Raw genomic sequence first — 19,347 nt, 5'->3', positions numbered from 1 at the left:
TCTAGCATTACCTTTTTCCAAATAACACCGTTTACTTATTGTCGAGTTCTTAAAAAATACGAATATATAATAAAATCAAGGTTCTAAAAGACGCTAGTCGGGCGGCGGGCTAGGGCCTAACGCCTAGCGGCTAGGGGGATTTGAGTAAATTTATTATTTATTGTATAAATAAGTGCATATTTATACTTAAAAATGATACATAATTGTATTGAGATATGATAAATTGAAAAATAAAATGGCCTATAAATTATAAAGTATTAAAACATGTTGAGAACGTAAGGAATAATAAGTGTTCATTCAAGTATTTAACAAATTTTTTACATTTTATTGAAAAAATAAAATGCAAACTAAAAGTTATCAATTTTCTGTATAACTGAGAGTCATGTCACAACATTGGTAGGTGCATAGGCGGACTAGACGGGCATCTGGGTGGGTTAGGCAGATGCCCTTTCTTAATTTTCAAACGCCTATAGATTAATTGAGACGGTGGCTAGCTACCTAGCGCCTAGGCAGTGCTAGGTGGGAATTTTTAGAACATTGAATAAAATATGGGTGCTGCTATATTATCATCCACACACCTTGTTAATTTTGTCGTCTAATCTTGTTCACTTCATTCGATCTAACTGATAATTAAAAAAATATATATGTAAAAGATAATAAAAAAAAAGTTGCTTAGATAAGCACCACCTAAAATATATTTAATATAAAGGCAGTTTTAGAAACTTTTGAATTTGATCATTAGTCATTACATTGACAGCAAAAAACAAAAAAACAAAAACAAAAACAAAAAAACAAAAACAAAAACTAAAAAAAAAAGCCCAACTCAGAATCAAACATGAAAATTTGGAGCATGTCAACCACTACCACTATAGTAGTAAATCAATTGCTCAGTTCCAAGTTAAATTATTTTGATTTGAATTGGTAAACAAAGGGGGCTGGTGATAAAATCCCTAAAAAAATTAAATTCTACGATCTCTGCTATATTTTTAGATGATCACAGCTTAATCGGTAAAAGCATTACAAACATGGTGGTTGTCCTTCTTCTCAAACTTCTCTTGTTTCAGCTCCTCCCTTGTGCAACTCCATTATCCTTCAACTTCTCCTCCTTCCCAAAAGTCCCCCACAATTTATTTCTCGAGGGAGATGCTTCCGCCGACGGCAGGTTCCTCCGCCTGACTAATAGCGCTCTCGACGGCCACCAGAGCTGGAGCGACGGCCGAGCCACCTATTCTCAACCCTTCCTCCTCCGCGAGAACGCCACCGGAAAACTCGCTGATTTCACCACAAACTTCACGTTCGTCATCGACTCCGTAGGCAAAACGCCCTACGCCGACGGACTCGCCTTCTTTTTGGCGCCAAACGGGTCCTCACTCAACACCGCAGTAGGCAGAGGCGGCTCTCTAGGCCTCCCCGTCACAATCCCGCTAAATAATGAGTCGACGAATCTGTACCCCTTTGTGGCAGTGGAGTTTGATATCTTCACGAATAACCAAACTTGCGTCAATGATCCTGTCGGCGATCATATTGGTATTGACATCAACTCTGTCAATTCTAAAGTTTTAAACCCTTGGAATGGATCCATTACAACCGGCGGGGAAAATAATGCTCGGATTCGCTACGATTCTGGATCAAAAATTCTTAGTGTTGTTTACACTAGTTTTGTAAATGGTGTCCCAGTATGGAGGAATATTAGTTACATTGTAGACCTGAATGAGTACTTGCAGGGTTATGTTGTTGTTGGGTTCTCTGCCGCGACAGGGAGTCTTACAGCTCTACATAAAATCAACTCATGGAATTTTAGTTCTACAGAACTGCGCGATGAGAACGAGTTTAACAACTCGGCGCCAGTAAATGGGGTCAACGTCGGACTGGTTGTTGGGTTGGTTGTTGGTGGGTGTGTGGTTTTGGCTGGTGGGTTGGTTTTGGTTTGGTGCATTTGTTGGAGGAAGGGCAAAACAGGGGAAAGTAGTGATGATGAGGATCCTATGGTGAACGACTCGATCGATGAGGAATTCGAGAAGGGGACGGGCCCGAAGAAGTTTTCGTACAAGACATTGGCTCAATCCACGGGTAATTTCGATGAGGGAGAAAAGCTTGGAGAGGGAGGATTTGGTGGAGTTTATAGAGGGTTCATAGACGACTTGGACTCGTATGTTGCTGTTAAGAGGGTATCGAGTGGGTCTAGACAGGGTATGAAGGAGTATGCTGCAGAAGTAAGGATCATCAGTCGACTTAGGCATCGGAATCTGGTGCAACTCATCGGTTGGTGCCATGAAAAAAGAGAGCTCCTGCTTGTTTACGAGTTCATGTCCAACGGAAGCTTAGATTCCCATTTGTTCAAACCTAAAACCGTGTTACATTGGGAGGCAAGATACAGAATTGCCCAAGGCTTGGCATCCGGTTTGTTATATCTACACGAAGAATGGGAACAATGTGTGCTGCACAGGGATATCAAATCCAGCAATATTATGCTGGATTCAAATTTCAACGCCAAACTTGGGGATTTCGGATTAGCTCGACTTGTGGATCATGGCAAACAATCGCAAACCACAGTTCTGGCTGGAACCATGGGATACATGGCCCCAGAATGCCTTACCACAGGAAAGGCAAGCAAGGAAACAGATGTCTACAGCTTCGGAGTTGTTGCCTTGGAGATAGCTTGCGGGAGAAAACCCATTGATCCAAAGTTGGGAAGGACTCAAATTAACATGGTGGAGTGGGTTTGGGAGCTTTATGGAGAAGGGAAAATCATTGAAGCAGCTGACCCTAAATTGTGTGGAGAGTTCGATGCGAAACAGATGGAGTGTTTGTTGATTGTTGGGTTGTGGTGTGCTCATCCGGATTACACGATGAGATCTTCGATACAACAAACAATTCAAGTACTTAACTTCGAAGTTCCGTTGCCCATTCTCCCATCAAAGATGCCGGTGGCCAGCTACTTATCTCTTCCGGTATCATTTTCAATCTCGTCGAGTTACAATACTGATTTGGAAAGACGTTAGACAGAGTCTTCGGGTCATGGCTACAACACCAACTCGTCACAATTCACCTCATCTTCTGCATCCAATTCTTCTCCATCAGCCTCACTTCTGTATACAAGATAAATTTAATCTCACTCTGTAATACAAATATATAAATTTGCGTGTAATACATTTTTTATAATGAATATTTTTAAGTAAATATGTTCGACGACATATATAGTTGTTACTTTGATGATAATGAACTTACCATCATGTTGTAATTATATGTTATACTCATAAATTTATAACAAGAGATTGCAAGAGGGTTTGAACTGGGAAAGCAGTAAGTGAAAGAGAGGCTCTTTCTACCAGGGCATTCAGAAACGCACATGTCAAAATGCACAGAGAAAGAGCGTCAAAAGAAAAACCCAATACTCAAATATGACCACCAAGTTTATACGACGACATACATGTCTTCTCAATGTCAATGCATTCGGACAACAAAACATAAGCAAAAAATCAGCTGCCGTCCATTCGTTCCTTCAGTTTTCACATCAAACAAACCAAAACACATATAGATAAATACTAGTAAATTTTACCCGCACGTTGTTGCGGGAGCAAAAATACAACTATAGATTGTATTTTTAACATATAAATAAGTAAAGACTAAGATAAACATTAAGTAGAAAATGGAGCAAATATTTTTACAAAGCTGTCTAAGTTTATGTAACTTACAGAAAAAGACATTGTCAAATGCCTTGTCATTGATATACAAAAATGACTAGTCTAGTATTCCCCATTGACAGTCATCCCAGTGCTTCATTTGCATAATTACTTGAAAATAGAATATCCCATAAGAGCACATTTTCCTTGAAGCAGTCACTGCAAATAAAACAATTTGGATCATCAGAAGCAAATAACATGAATAAACGTATACATTCACAATTTAATGAGCAGCCAATAATCAGGGATCCGGTCGGTGATCATGTGGGCATTGACATCAACTCTCTCAAGTCTAACATTACCACTCCCTGGAATGGTGATATTAATGAAGGAAAACGAAACGATGCTTGGACTAGTTATAACTCCAGCTCAAAAAATCTGAGTGTTGCATTCACGAGTTTTCAAAATGGTATAAATGGTACTGAAGTGGAGGTGATCAAATATCTTTCTTACATAATTGATTTGAAACAATACTTGCCAGATTGGGTAATTGTTGGGTTCTCTGCTACTATCGGTTAAGATATTGCTGTTCATAAGATCGTTTCATGGAATTTCACTTCAACTGCTCTAGTTGGGAATCAGAATGAATTGCGAGCTTCTTCACCGCAAAGTCTTTTGCCATTCGGAGGCCTGCTAGTAGGGCCTCGTACTCTGCTTCGTTGTTGGATGGTTTGAAGCCTAGAGTGATCGCATGCTCGAGCATTGAGCCGTCTGGGGTGACAAAGACCACGCCTGCTCCCAAGCCTTTGTAGTTGGACGCGTTGTCGACATGCAAATGCCAGAAATCTTCATTGAGGGGAGCAAGTGAGGCTAAGGTGTGCTTGGCTACTTCTGGGGCACTACTGGGCTACTCTGTTGCATCGCCTAGGCTAGGCACAAATTCTGCTATGAAGTCCACCAAGGCTTGGGCCTTTATTGTCGTGCGGGGCCGGAAAACTAAACTGTATTGGCCAATTTCCAACGCATACTTCATCACTCGTTGAGAAGCGTCTGGACCATGTTGGATTGATCGTAGAGGATACTGAATCTTGACGATGATTGTATGAGCTTGAAAGTATGGTCTGAGCTTCCGAGCCGCAACAACTAGCGCCAAAATTAATTTTTCGATCTTCGGGTATCTTGTTTCCGCATCGAGAAGAGCTTTAGAAGTGTAGAATACTGGCAATTGGGCCTCCAGCTATTCTCGTATGAGGGCAGAGCTCACTACTACTTCAGAGCCTACCAGATAGATGTATAAATCCTCCGCTTAGTAAGAGAGGTGATGTGAGATACTTCTTCAGGTCTTGGAAGGCTCTTTCGCACTCTTCATCATGTTTGTCTCGTTGTGCCCTCTTGATAGCTTTGAAAAAAGACTTGCATCGATCGGTGGACCGCAAGATGAAGCAGTTGAGGGCAACTGCTCGTTCGGTCAAGCTTTGGATCTCCTTCAAGGTAGTTAGAGACTTCATCTCTAAGATCGCTCGGATTTGCTTGAGATGTGCTTCAATTCCTCGTTGGGTTACTAAGTACCCTAAGAATCAGCCTAAAGATACTCCAAACGTGCATTTGGTGGGTTAAGCTTCATTTTGTACTTTTTAAGGAAGTTGAAAGTTTTCGCCAAGTTGCGAATGTGGTCTGACCGCTGCTTGCCTTTTACCATGATGTCGTCGACATAGACCTCCATGGTTACCCCAATTTGCTTCTTGAACATCATATTTACTAACATTTGGTAAGTGGCTCCAGCGTTCTTGCGGCCAAAAGGCATGATCTTGTAGCAGTAGGTACATCGCTTGATCACAAACGTAGTTTTCTCCTTGTCGAGTTCGTACATGGCTATTTGGTTGTAGTCAAAGTATGCGTCTAAGAAGCTGAGCAGCTGGTTCGTAGAAGTTAAATATACTAATAAATAGATCTGAGGGACAGGATAAGGATCTTTTGGGCATGCTTTGTTCAGGTCGGTGTAGTCTACACAAACCCTTCATTTGCCTTTCTTTTTCTTTATACCTAGCACGACGTTGGCAAGCCATGCTGAGTGTGCTACCTCTTCTATGAATCCGGCTTGCAGCAACTTGCCAATTTCTGCCTCGATGATCGCTACTCGTTCAAGTGAAAAATGTCTTCTCTTTTGGATCACCAGTTTGGCAGCGGGGTCAACATGCAGCTTGTGACAGGCTACCTCGGGGTCGATACCGGGCATGTCAGATGGTGACCATGCAATAACGTCTCGGTTCTCCCTAAGGAAAGCCGTGAGTTCTTCCTTCTCGGCTAGGCTTATATGTGAGCCGATTCTAGCCATCTTTTCTGGCTACTGGGGATCAAGAATGATGTCATCGGCGTCCTCTTCGGGTTTCTATCCGATCTCGTCTGCTTGGGTGCCATCTTCTCGATCCGCCTGCTGTACTTGTTATTTGGTAGCTTCTTCGTCCCTTTGGATTTCGGTAGCCTCCACAGGGGTAAAAGGCTTCTTCTTTGACTCTTTCAACATTTACATAGTGCATCGTCGGGATGCGGCCTAGTCAGACTTGATCTCTCCGACTTTCCCTCTGAGGATGCAGAATCAGATTTTTTGATATTCAACGGAAGTGACAGCATCCAGCTTGATCAACCAAGGTCTTCCCAGAATCTCATTGTAGAGAGATGGGTCGCTTACGATCATGAACGTTTGCTTTGAGGTAACTGGCTATGTTTTCACGTCAAGTGTGATGCGGCCAATGGCAGTTGAGGTGTGTCCGTTAAATACAGTGAGTATCAATGCTCGACGTATGATTGTGCTTTCTAGGCCCATCTTCTGAATGACTGAGAGTTGAAGTAGGTTGACTGCATTTCCATTATCAACCATCATTCTGTCAACTATGGCATGGGCTAGTTGGATAGATACTACTAGGGCATCGTCGTGTGGGAATACTTTCTGCATCTTGCTCGGTGAAGCCAATAATTGGTCCAGGTTGGGTATCAACTGCTTGGACTTGTGTGACTAGTAGAGCCTGCGGGATTTTCCTCTTTTTAGAGTTGTTGATGGCCCCCAAGTGCTTAGACTCAGTGAAGATACCATTTATTCAAATCGTCTTAATTGGTGGTTTTTCGTCATAGTTTGCGTTCCTTCTTGGCTGCGCAGCTGGCTTGTCCAAGTATCTGTCGACCTTGCCTTCTTTCACGAGCTTTTCTAGGTAGTTATTCCAAGTGTAGCAGACGTGAGTTGTGTGACTAGGACCTCGGTAGAATGTGCAATACTTGGTGTGGTCCAACTTGTTAGTATCTCATTTTAATTGTTTCAGCAGCTTGAACCATGGCTCATTCTTGATGTCGCGAAGGATTTGATGAATCAGAATTAAGAACTTATACTAATTCTTGGTCATCGGGCCTTCCTTGGTCGTAGGTTGGTCCATACATTTGGCCTCATGCCTGCTGCTGGACTGTTTCCCGTCTTCCTTCTTTTGAGCCACTGCCGACTCTTTTCGAGGCTGCGCTTTTTCTGCTCGTCCAGCCTCGTCCCAAAGTGCATGCTTCTCTGCCAGGGTAAAAGAATCTGCTAGAGTTAAGTCTTCTTTCATAATCATTTCTCCGAACAGTAGGTGGTCTGTTGGAGTCATTTTTGGAAGGTTGCACTTGCTATCGAGTTGTCACATTTGATAATCTTTGCCTTCTCTACTTTGAACCTCTTCAATTAGTAGCAGAGCGACTCCTTTGGGTTTTTCTTCACGTTGAACAAGTGGTCGGACTTTTTCTTGATTGAGCAGTAAGATAAATATTCTTTGGTGAAAACCAAGGAAAGATCATCAAAACTCTGGATCAATCGTGGTGGCAAAATGTGAAACCAATATTGCGCATCACCTTGTAGAGTGGTGACGAATATTTTGCACATAAGGGCATCGTTGTTCCGTTAAAGGACCATCGTGCTTCGGTAGTGTTTCAAGTGCCTCTCTGAATCTCCAACTCCTTTGAAATATGTCAAGTGTGGCATGCTAAACTTGCGTGAAGGCTCTGCCTGCTCGATCTCGTCCGTGAATGGCCTGCTTATGTTGGTCATATCGTTATGTTGGAAATCATGTAATCGTTCGTTGAGGAGTCTATCTACCTCTGCCCCCGATATTGACATGCTGGTCTAGGCTGTTCTTCTATGTTATCGGCTTGTCCATGCCGCGGCGGCGGTGCATATGGTCCATTCCTAGCAAGCAAAGGGTTTCTTTGCAGGCTGTTGGTTGAACTTGAGCTGGATTGAGTGACTGCTTCTCTTCGTTCATTGTGCTGCTTGCTCCGATATGATGTGAAGAATGCTCATTGTAGGCCTAACCGCTAATGAATGTTTTGCCTAGAAAGCTGCTCATGTTGATTATCAAAGCGTGGCCCCAACCGTGAGTGTGTACTTGCCAGTAGGCCTAGTCGATAGTGCATGCTCCTCCGCGCATTAAGACGGGAGTATACTCTATCTTGGGGGCCCAATCGAGAGTGTACATTGCCCGAATGCTCAATTCGTGGCTGCTTACCGAGACGCTGCTGGAGAGGTTCCTCGTCTGCCCTTGTCCTACTTCGGAACACCTCGCATGTGGCACGTTGGATCTCGGTGCGTTGCAAGAGCTGATTCACCAAGGTCGTTTGTTGTACAAGGGAGCTCGTCAACTCTATGACTTGTCGGGACAAGTGTTGTTCGCCATTCGGATTGGAAGAGCTTGGAAGGAATGTGCCTCCTTGAGCAATAGAAAAATGGTATACTCCGGGCGCAAGATTTAAGTTGGGAAATGTCAAATTCGCGGAGACATGTGGTGAGAATGCCTCTAGCTTGATGGTAGGTCTGGATGGTTAAGATAGTCTTGGGCTGCTTGGGATGCCACGAGTGTATGCTGCTTAGCGTGTGGCACTTGCAAGTGCAAAGTTTAGGCTTAGAGTGACATGGCTTGGGCCGTGGCTTTAGTGTCATGGGCCTTGGATGGCACGGCTTGGGTTTGGGCCCGTACAAGTTTGGAGGGCACGGCTTGGGCCGTGGTAGTGATGACACGCCCTGACCCTGATATTCCCCGAATACCAGGATATACACATGTTGGCTGACACCCGAGGGTGACGAAAGCCATTAATTGATACAAAAGCTAAGAATAAGAAATAAATATGGGTTATGAATTTAAAATACCATGAATTAAAAATTTAGGAACGTGCTCAGGACATACTACTAAATCAAATCACTAAAACGAATTTAGATAAAATTGAATGAATAAAGAAGTGGGTCCTACATCGAGAGGATTCAAAGATGCTGCTGCGGAAGTGTCTTGACGCCGGGATTAGGTGCCTTGATCCTAAGTCCTGAATGGGGGCGCAAAACAAAGGTGAGTGGACCAAGTTTATATATACAATAATAATAAAACAGTTATCAACATACTAACCCCCAAAGTTTAATAGTGAAAACTACTAGCATAATAAGTGATGGATTTAATTAAAATCCTAGCATGCCAAAATATCTCAAAAAGCCATATCGCAGAACAACATCACGGAAATCAAAACAGTAAACATATCGTAGATCATCTCGTAAACGCGGTGTGCTGCTAGAAAGATCACTGAATATATATATCTCCTGGCCCAATACCTGCTCTGTGGTCTCTGCGCCCGTAGCCAGAGATTACCAACTCCCGACCCAATGCCTGCTCTATGTCCCTTGGCCCTTAGCTAGGGATTACCAACTCCCGGCCTAAATGCCAACACCAGATCCTCACCCCAGGCAGCATAATGTCCTCTAGGTACGCACAAATAGTTACGCCTCTCATAAACAACCACTTCATAGTATAAAGTCATCTATCGTCTATACTATAAATAGGGGTTTCTACAACATGTTCTAGCATCCTATCATCATCCATCAGATAGTCTACCAGATCATGGTTTTTATAGAAAATAACATATATTAAAATATAGCTCAAAATAGGTTAACATTTATTTCCTCACCAAAAACACGAGACGAATTCAATAAATTCAGTAAACAAGCTTAACATAAATCGAATCATAAATTCGTAGGCATGCTAATCATTTATGCAATTAAATTATAAAATCATGTAATTTTAGAAGGGGTCCACTCACAGTACTTCGCCGTTGAAAAGCCGCGCAACTAGCGAAGACGGAAACGCCACTATAATTGCCCCTAAGCACATAAAAAGTCCAATAAATAAAACTATATTATAACAATTGAATCTGGGAAAACGGACGTCAGAAACGGGTTCAGGACGTCGAATTACCCTATGAAAGGTCCCATATACATTTCGTAAAGTCAAAAGAATATTCCAGAGAATATTCCCTAACGGAATATTCCACACAAAGGGTTTGGGTTGGACGGGATCTAGGGTTAAAGGTCTCCTAACTTAAATAAGTTTTGGGCTAATAGGTTAGAGGATTGGGTTTAGGGTTTAAAAGATTTTAGGAACCTAAGGTTTTTGGGTTAAAAGGGTTTTAGGGTGAAGAAAAGGGGTTTGGGCTTAAGCCCAAACACATACAAACCACTAACACACACACACATGCACAGCATGCATATGTACACACACACACACACACGCTAACTCACACACACACACACTAACTCACACACACACACACGGGCTACATACACACACACACACACCACAAAGGCCCTAAGGCCTCACAAAAAGGACAGGGCTTTAAGCCCTTTAAAATAAACCAGCCCAAGGCCCTAAGGGTTTTAAAAACCTATAACTAAAAAGAAAAACCAAACGGGCTGGGGTACTGGGCTAGCCCAAACGGCTAAAGCCCGAGGGGGAGGGAAAAGGAAGGCCGGAGCTGCTACAACTCCGGTCACCTGAAAACAAGGGCTCTAGGCTCCAATCTAAGTACGAACATGAAGAACAAGAGGAGAGGAAAAGATTGCTACCTTCCAAATATCGTGACTCGGTCGGAGGTGACCGGAAAAAGCCCCCAAAGTCCACAGGTTCGCAGGAAAATGGGTGTGCTCAACCCCAAATGATTCCGAAGAAAAACCTACGTAAAAATGGAAGGATCTAGTTCACAAAACATAACCAAACATCATGCTAACAGCGAGAAGGAAAGGTTCGAGACTTACCCAACGAAAAAAAAGAAAAGGTTCGTCGGAGCTTTGCTCCATGCCGTCGAACTCGCAGGGCAGAGGTCCCTGGCTCGTGGCAAGCCTCTCCTGATGGTGATAAGGTCCTAGTGAGTCCAAGGGGAGAGAGATATGTGAGAGGTTGAGGGAGAGAGATACACAAGAGAGTTTCTAGGGAGAGCACAGAGAGAGACACGGGAGAGAGACGGAGAAGACAGAGGTCTCAGGGGTGGGGGACAGAGAGAGGGAAAAGAGAGGGTGTTAGATGGCTGACACGTGGCAGCCTAGGGTGAAATTGCAAATAATACATATATTTGAGGGTGGTTGTTACAAGTGGTGTCATTGACCTCGCAACGGGGTGGTTGTCGTGGTAGCTACCGCAGTGGTTGCCATGGTGGAGCCTTGTTGTGGTGGTGCCGCTTCACTTATTGTCACATTTAGCCTTGTGGATCACCGCGGTCCCATCTCTTGAATATGGGAATTTTCACTTGTTGAATTTTCTGAATTTCTAGCCATTATACTTCTCTTTTACGTTTTATCAAAGAATTTTCGCAAATAAAAAATTCTAATAATAAAACGTATGAAAAATCTACAAATGGACAAGAAAATAGAAAAACCTTGGATGCGAGACTCTTCTACGAGTGTGGGACTCAACTCTCAATGAAAGCACCAATTTGTGGATGCAAATTTCTTCCTCCTTGATCTTGGACAAAATTGCACCTATAAAACAATTAACACCTTTGGTCAAGGCCAAGAACCTCACGTGCCCACGATGAATGGAGGGGGCTTTGGCCAAAGAACCTTCAATGCCAAAGTTAGAATTTGGAGAGAAAGTGTTTGAGAAATTTCAGAGAATTTTTAGCAAGAGAATTGGAAGTGAATTTTGAGGAGAATGATGGGGTTTAAATAGGAGAGTGGCTGGCCTCCTTGGGTGAGAGAGGACCGACCACCTAGCTCCCTTTGTGGGCTAGGTTCTTGATTTGTGTTAAATTGGGAGTTATGGAATAATTAACTAATTAATTAGCCAATTAATAAAATAATTGCCCAATTGATTAGCTAATAAAATGGGAAAATGAGGTAGAAAATAAAAGGCATGGCCGGCTCCCATGGGAGAGAGGGTACCGGCCTCTTGTGTGTGTTTTTAGGTGTAATTGGTAGTTTAATTAGCCATTAAAAGAAAAATTAGGTAATAAATCTATTAATTAACCAATAAACATAATTTAAAAGGAATGTTTTGGGAGAAAAGATTTGATGAGGATGGATGAAATAGGTTTTGAATTATTACCTATTTTGGGCACTTTTGACTTGGTTGAAGGATGATTGCACACTGCTCACGCGTAGGAATCTCGATGTGCCTCAAGAGTATTTTTGTCCTTTTCTTATCAAAAATCAACGTGTCGCCTTGTGAATATTTTTGGCTCCACACCCATCTTTTCATAGAAATAGCTTGTTGAGTTGGAAGGTGAGATACAACATTGCCAAAGGGTTGGCCTCTGCGTTATTGTATCTACATGAAGAATGGGAACAATGTGTGCTTCACAGGGATATCAAGTCGAGCAATGTTATGCTAGATACAAACTTCAATGTGAAACTAGGAGATTTTAGGTTAGCTCGACTTGTAGACCATGGAGAACAGTCACTAACAACAATTATGGCATGAACCCGAGGCTACATGGCTCTAGAATATGTTACCATAGGAAAGTCTACCAAGGAATCAAATGTCTACAACTTCGGAGTTGCTTCTTTGGAAATAGCTTGTGGGAGAAAACCCATCGATTTCAAATTAGAAAGTAGCCAAATCGAACTAGTGAAGTGGGTTTGGGGGCTTTTTTAAGAAGGGAATGTTATTCAAGCAGCTGATTCAAAACTCTAAGGTCATTTTGATGAGAAAAAAATGAAGTGCTTGATGATTGTTGGGCTATGGTGTGCTCACCCATAATATATATTCAGACCTTCAATTCAACAAGCGATTCAAGTGCTTAACTTCGAAGTTTCACTGCCCATTCTCCCATCAAAGATGCCGGTGTGAACCTATATTGCTCCTCCAACATTATTCTCAACATTGGTCAGTGACAGTGACACTATTACTTCTGAAAGAGGTCAAACTGAGTCTTCAGGAACGCCCCATAGCCTCACAATCACCCCATCTTCTACAACAAAATTTGTGACACCATCAACAACATTTCAAAGTGCACAATACCCTAGGATAAACATATATTTCCCATAAAACTCATTTTCTCTCATAAACTCGTTACTTGAGAAAGCCATTCCGTGGAGTTTTGTAAACTCATTTCGTGGAATTTTGCAGCCTATTCCTTTTCAAAACCAAATTCAACTCCCAAAATTTGAATCCAGAAAATCTAAAAAAGCTACAAACCGAGAAAACCCAAAAACCAAAACCAGATTCAACCCCATCTCCCACCTTCGAGCCAATCACACATGCACCCCCCCCAACTCTTAAATTTTCATTCTCTTTCTTGCTCTTTGGTTTGATTTTAAGAATTGCAATGGATTTGTTAGGAAGCGAAGAGGTAGAGAGGGATATTGCGAAGAGGAAGAGAGAGAGCTTTGTAAAGGGGCGTGCTATCCACACATCCCATTTTACTTCTCGCACACCCCTTGATAATTTATGTCCGTTGATCTTCTTCAATTCATCCAATCCGATGGTCGAAAATTAAAAAGTTATGTGAGAACTAAAATGGGGTATGTGGATATCACACTCCCTTTGTAAATTATCTGGGTTCTCATCTTCTAAAAAGTAATCGGCAAACCTTTAGGTGAAACATTAATTAGGCTTCTAAAAATAAATAACTACTAAATTATATTTTATAATATAAAATTTGTTTGTTTATTGTTTTTCAAGGCAAAAGTAAATTAAAAATGGTAAAAAAATAATTTGAATCTTAAAAATAATTTCGTCTATAGTTTAATCCGGCACTACACCAAACACTTCACTATCCTTATCCGGTTTAGTCCAAGCCAAGCCAATCCAACTTAGTCCCGAAAGCTAGTCCAGTCCGAGATAGTCCAATGCAACAAACGCACCCTTAGTTCACTGAAAAAATGTAACCAAATATTAATTATAAACAAGAATTATCAAGTGTTTTAACCGTCTAAAGTATTGAAGAAATTTCCGATAACCATTGCTTGAAATTTAACTTATCAGTTTTGAGATTATCGATTTTTATTGGTACAACGATATTCCGGAAGTCGAACTTCTGACTTCAAATGTAAAACTAAATGTCTTTAACTAATTGAACTACAAATATCTTGCAAGACTATTGATTCTAAACAGAAATTATCTTTTGCCAGATGTCTGCCAAGAAGATTTTCCGTGACAAACTAATTTGAGCGGTCAATCTCATCTGATGAGAAAAAATCCGCACCAGAGTGCATAAACATCACATAATTATTTTTCGACATTGCAATACAAACTCTATCCGTGAAAAAACGGTTCAGTCTATACGCACATGTATGGTTAAGTTTCTTTCGGGCAAGGGGACAAGTGAAAGTGAGTTGCCTCTCAATTTTTTCAAGGGTTACATTGTCACTTTGTATTCATTACACATTCACACCCCATAGTAGTATTTCAGCTAAATAATCATTAACTGTGGACATACCTTTATTTCATCTTGGAAAAACATTTAATACATTTTTTGCTACTAACTCCGCCCCTTATAAACCTTTTTTTATTATTGAGTAATATTCGAATCTAATATAAACTACATAACTCGAAACGTGAATTTGGGTGTAGGGACACACCGAAATAACGCGTCATTCATTCTCATCTCATATGAATGGATATGAAAGTTTCATTTTTAATGAGTTACTTTGAAAACTAAATGAGCATTTGTAGCATCTTTACTTTTCAAAAACGAGACAAGCAAACTTAAAAACCAAAAGAATCAAGGAACTTAAAAATAGGAGAATAGGAAATAGAAATCGGATCAACTAGTAGTGGATAAAACTCTTGGTTCTAAGTCACTTAGTACTACGGTCTAGTGGTATTATTCTTCACTTGTAAGTGAGAGGTGGTTCGATTCTCGCCAAAAATTGAACCATATTATTACTAGCTCATTTTAAGACTAAATCCACTCATTATCCTTAGTGTAGATAATACCTTCATTCAAAAAAAAAAAAAAAAACTCTTGGTTCTGAAGCGGTTTGATTACGAATATTAAGACAGAGTAAATTGTAGCAATGGTCCCTCAACTTTAATCAAATTGAATCAATGGTCCCTCAACTAAAAATTCATTACCATTGGTCCCTCAACTTATCAAAATGTGTAGCTATAGTCATTTTCATCAATTTCATAAAAAATTTGTCAAAATAAGTTATATTGAAATAACCATTTATATATTTAGGGTCCCTCAACTCATCAAAGTGTGTAATTATGGTCATTTTCGTCAACTATGTCAAATTTTTTGTCAAAACGAGTTATGTTGGAATGACCATTGCTATAATTGGATTAAAGTTAATGAATCATTTCTCCAGTTGAATTAAAGTTGAGGGACCAATGGTAATGAATTTTTAGTTGAGGGACCATTACTCCAATTGAGTTAAAGTTAAAAGACTATAGCTGCAATTTACTCATTAAGACGGGATCCCCAATACCTGTAAATAAATAATAAGGGGCATAATTGGGGTTTCACTCTTTATCTTCCTCTACTTAATTTCTGTCCAAATAATAAAGTTGACTTCCTACTGTCGAGTTCTTAAAAAAAATTAATAATAATAATATGAAATAAATATTGGTGATGTTATCTGTATTTTTCTTATCTTACACGCAACCTTGTTGATTTTGTTCGTTAATCATTTTCAATTTTTTCAATTCGATTTTCGAAAATTAAAAGTAATGTATGAAAAGGAAGACAAGGGTTTGTACAGCACCGCTCTAACATATATTATTTTGATTTGTTAAAGCATTACAAACATACTATTAAAAATGGTGGTTGTCCTTCTTCTCAAACTTCTCTTGTTTCAGCTATTCCCTTGCGCAACTCCATTATCCTTCAACTTCTCCTCCTTCCCAAACGGCCTCACCGATTTACTTATCGAGGGAGATGCTTTCGTCGACGGCACGTTCCTCCGCCTGACTAAAAGCGCTGCCGACATCCGACAGGACCAAAGCGTCGGCCGAGCCACCTACTCTCAACCCTTCCTCCTCCGCGAGAACGCCAAGGGAAAACTCGCTGATTTCACCACAAACTTTACATTCGTCATCAATTCCGACGGAAAAACGCTCTATGCCGACGGACTCGCCTTCTTTTTGGCGCCAAACGGGTCCTCACTCAACACCACTGTAGGCGTAGGCGGCTCTCTGGGCCTCCCCACCATAAACCCGCCAAATAAGGAGTCGACGAATCTGTACCCCTTTGTGGCAGTGGAGTTTGATATCTTCACGAATAACGTCACTTCCGTCGAAGATCCTGACGGCGATCATGTTGGTATTGACATCAACTCTGTCAAGTCTAAAGTTACAAAGCCTTGGAATGGATCCATTACAACCGGAGGGGTCAATACTGCTCAGATTCACTACGATTCTGGATCAAAAAATCTTAGTGTTGTTTACACTAGTGTTGTGAATGGTTTCCGAGTGTGGAGGAATATTAGTTACATCGTTGACCTGAATGAGTACTTGCAGGGTTATGTTATTGTTGGGTTCTCTGCCGCGACAGGGGCTTTTACAGCTCTACCTAGAATCAACTCATGGAGTTTTAATTCTACAAAACTGCGCGATGAGAACGAGTTAAACAACTCGGCGCCAGTGGTTCCTGTGCCAGAGCCGAACCCCATTGTTGTGCCCGAGCCAGGAAACGGGGTCAACATCAGGCTGGTTGTTGGGTTGGTTGTTGGTGGGTGTGTGGTTTTAGTTGGTGGGTTGGTTTTGGTTTGGTGCATTTGTTGGAGGAAGGGCAAAACAGGGGGAAGTAGTGATGATGAGGATCCTATGGTGAACGACTCAATCGATGAGGAATTCGAGAAGGGGACGGGCCCGAAGAAGTTCTTGTACAAAACATTGGCTCAATCCACGGGTAATTTCGATGAGGGAGAAAAACTTGGAGAAGGAGGATTTGGTGGGGTTTATAGAGGGTTCATAAAAGACTTGGACTCGTATGTTGCAGTTAAGAGGGTGTCAAGTCGGTCTAGACAGGGGATGAAGGAGTACGTGGCAGAAGTAAGGATCATCAGTGACTTAGGCATCGGAATCTGGTGCAACTCATCGGTTGGTGCCATGAAAAAGGAGAGCTCCTGCTTGTTTACGAGTTCATGTCCAACGGAAGCTTAGATTCCCATTTGTTCAAACCGAAAACCTTGTTACATTGGGAGGCAAGATACAGAATTGCTCAAGGCTTGGCATCCGGGTTGTTCTTGTTGGATTATGTGGCCAAGTGGCCATATACTTTAGAATAAACAAACCAAAAGTGGACAACATATTTCCTTGTTTTGGGGAAGAAAATATGGGTTGCTTTTTTTTTGTTTACCACCCGTGAGTTTTGGCTCCTTAATAATGGAGGGTTTGGTTGCTTTCTTCCATTCGGTTGTGTGGTAGAGAGAGAGAGAGAGAGAGAGAGAGAGAGAGAGAGAGAGAGAGAGAGAGAGAGAGAGAGAGAGAGAAGAGAGCTGCTGCCCTTTTGTTTTAGAGAAGAAAAATAGAGAGAAAAATTCAGAGAGTTGCAGTCTTACAGAGAGCCCAAAAAGAAGAACAAGTTGCTGCTTCAATTGGTTAGTAATCATCCACCAAAGTAATTGTTGTTGTAATAGCTTTGAGCTATATGTATAGAGAAGAAATTATTCATTATATTTCTTTCTCTATTTGTTTCTTTGGTGTGTGAGAGCTATTGGGTGTATTGGGCTTTTGGGTTGTGAGATTGCCAACACTTTGTAAACTCCCATTTGGTTGATAGTGGATTATTGGGTGAGCTCCTACTGCTCCGAGGACGTACTCCAGTTACACTGACTGTGGAGGAACCTCGTTAAAATCTTGGTGTCTTTTCTATATTGTTCTTGCATTTCATTTGATATATTTTCTGTGGGTTACAAAGAGTTGGTTCTAAAAGGTTTGGTGTTATCCTAGCACAACAGTTCTATCTACACGAAGAATGGGAACAATGTGTGCTGCACAGGGATATTAAATCGAGCAATATCATGCTAGATTCGAATTTCAACGCCAAACTTGGGGATTTCGGACTAGCTCGACTTGTGGATCATGGAAAACAATCGCAAACCACGGTTCTGGCTGGAACCATGGGATACATGGCTCCGGAATGCGTTACCACAGAAAAGGCAAGTAAGGAAACAGATGTCTACAGCTTCAGAGTTGTTGCTTTGGAAATAGCTTGCGGGAGAAAACCCATTGATCCAAAGTTTGGAAGGACTCAAATTAACATGGTGGAGTGGGTTTGGGAGCTTTATGGAGAAGGGAAAATTATTGAAGTAGCTGACCCTAAATTGTGTGGAGAGTTCGATGCGAAACAGATGGAGTGTTTGTTGATTGTTGGGCTGTGGTGTGCTCATCCGGATTACACGATGAGGCCTTCGATACAACAAACAATTCAAGTAGGGCTGGGTTCGGTTTGAAACGGTTCGGTTTTTTGCTAAAACCGAAACCAAATCGAAATTTCGGTTCGGTTCGGTTCGGTTCGGTCTGATTTTTTTTTTGTTTTTTTCGGTTCGGTTTTTTTCGGTTTTGATTTTTTCGGTTTTTTCATGATTTTTTTTTTTTAATATCTGGAGCTTGAAGCACATTTTTTTTGGCATTCGGCTGCAAATTTACCCTTTCTCTCCATTAACCCTCGTCGAAACAGTAACGATTTGAGGCATGCAACAACTGTTTCTTGTTCCTGTGATCTGAGGAGGAAAAGGATTTCATCCACCCAACTTCAGTGCCCACTGCAAAACGAAAAGATTAAAACTTCAGTCATAAAAAATCCACCGAAAAATATAAAGATTACAAAAATAATTGGAAACATTACCCAGAAAAAAATTAAACTTCAAACGGAATTTAAAAATCAACATTGACAAAAAAAAAATCATCAAAAACAAACAAAAAATGTCAATTGAGAAAGGAGTATGCAAAAATGAAGAAAAGAATTGCGAAAAAAGGGGATAAGCAAATAATGATATCAAGGGAGAAAAAAAGAACGGGAAAGAAATGGGTGAGACTCTCACAACACAAAAATCAAACAAATCTACAGTACAAAACAAAACAACAACCCATAAATTTACACCAAAATTTCAGATTCCCTCCATGGAATTTACTCTAAAAAAAACCCAAAAGGCTATAGATTTATATCTTTATAAATAGTTTAGTTATACAACTTTAACAAAACAAAACCAGTTGCCATGTTGGTTTTGTTGAAACCTCTCAATTTGAGTGCACTTGTTCAAACCCACATGCCTCCAGAACTTTAGAGATTTTTTAATTTTTATAATTAAAATATTATAAAAAAATAATTAAATATATATTCGGTTCGGTTTGGTTTCCGAACCTCAAAAACCGAAACTGAACCAGCCATATTCGGTTCGGTTCGGTTTGACAGTTTTCGGTTCGGTTTTTTTCGGTCTCGGTTCGGTTTTGTTCTCGATTTTTTTCGGTTTTCGGTTTTTTGAACCCACCCCTAAATTCAAGTACTT

The 19,347-nt window shown here is 41.0% G+C and overlaps 1 protein-coding gene and 2 pseudogenes across 1 annotated transcript; all 3 read left to right on the top strand.

The window, feature by feature from the left end:
• The first annotated feature begins 892 nt into the window (after window positions 1-892).
• LOC139194522 (L-type lectin-domain containing receptor kinase IX.1-like) lies at window positions 893-3,192 on the top strand. Its single transcript, XM_070819298.1, has one exon. It carries the CDS (start codon window positions 1,026-1,028, stop codon window positions 3,000-3,002), a length of 1,977 nt encoding a protein of 658 aa, XP_070675399.1. The 5' UTR covers window positions 893-1,025; the 3' UTR covers window positions 3,003-3,192.
• Window positions 3,193-10,488: 7,296 nt separating this feature from the next.
• LOC139194801 (L-type lectin-domain containing receptor kinase IX.1-like) lies at window positions 10,489-12,937 on the top strand (annotated as a pseudogene).
• Window positions 12,938-15,655: 2,718 nt separating this feature from the next.
• Window positions 15,656-17,745, top strand: LOC139194800 (L-type lectin-domain containing receptor kinase IX.1-like; annotated as a pseudogene).
• Window positions 17,746-19,347: the final 1,602 nt, after the last annotated feature.

Source organism: Malus domestica, chromosome 03 (genome assembly GCF_042453785.1).
Source record: "Malus domestica chromosome 03, GDT2T_hap1".
In the NCBI taxonomy this organism is placed as follows: domain Eukaryota; kingdom Viridiplantae; phylum Streptophyta; class Magnoliopsida; order Rosales; family Rosaceae; genus Malus; species Malus domestica.
This window is presented reverse-complemented; position numbering and strand designations above follow the sequence as displayed.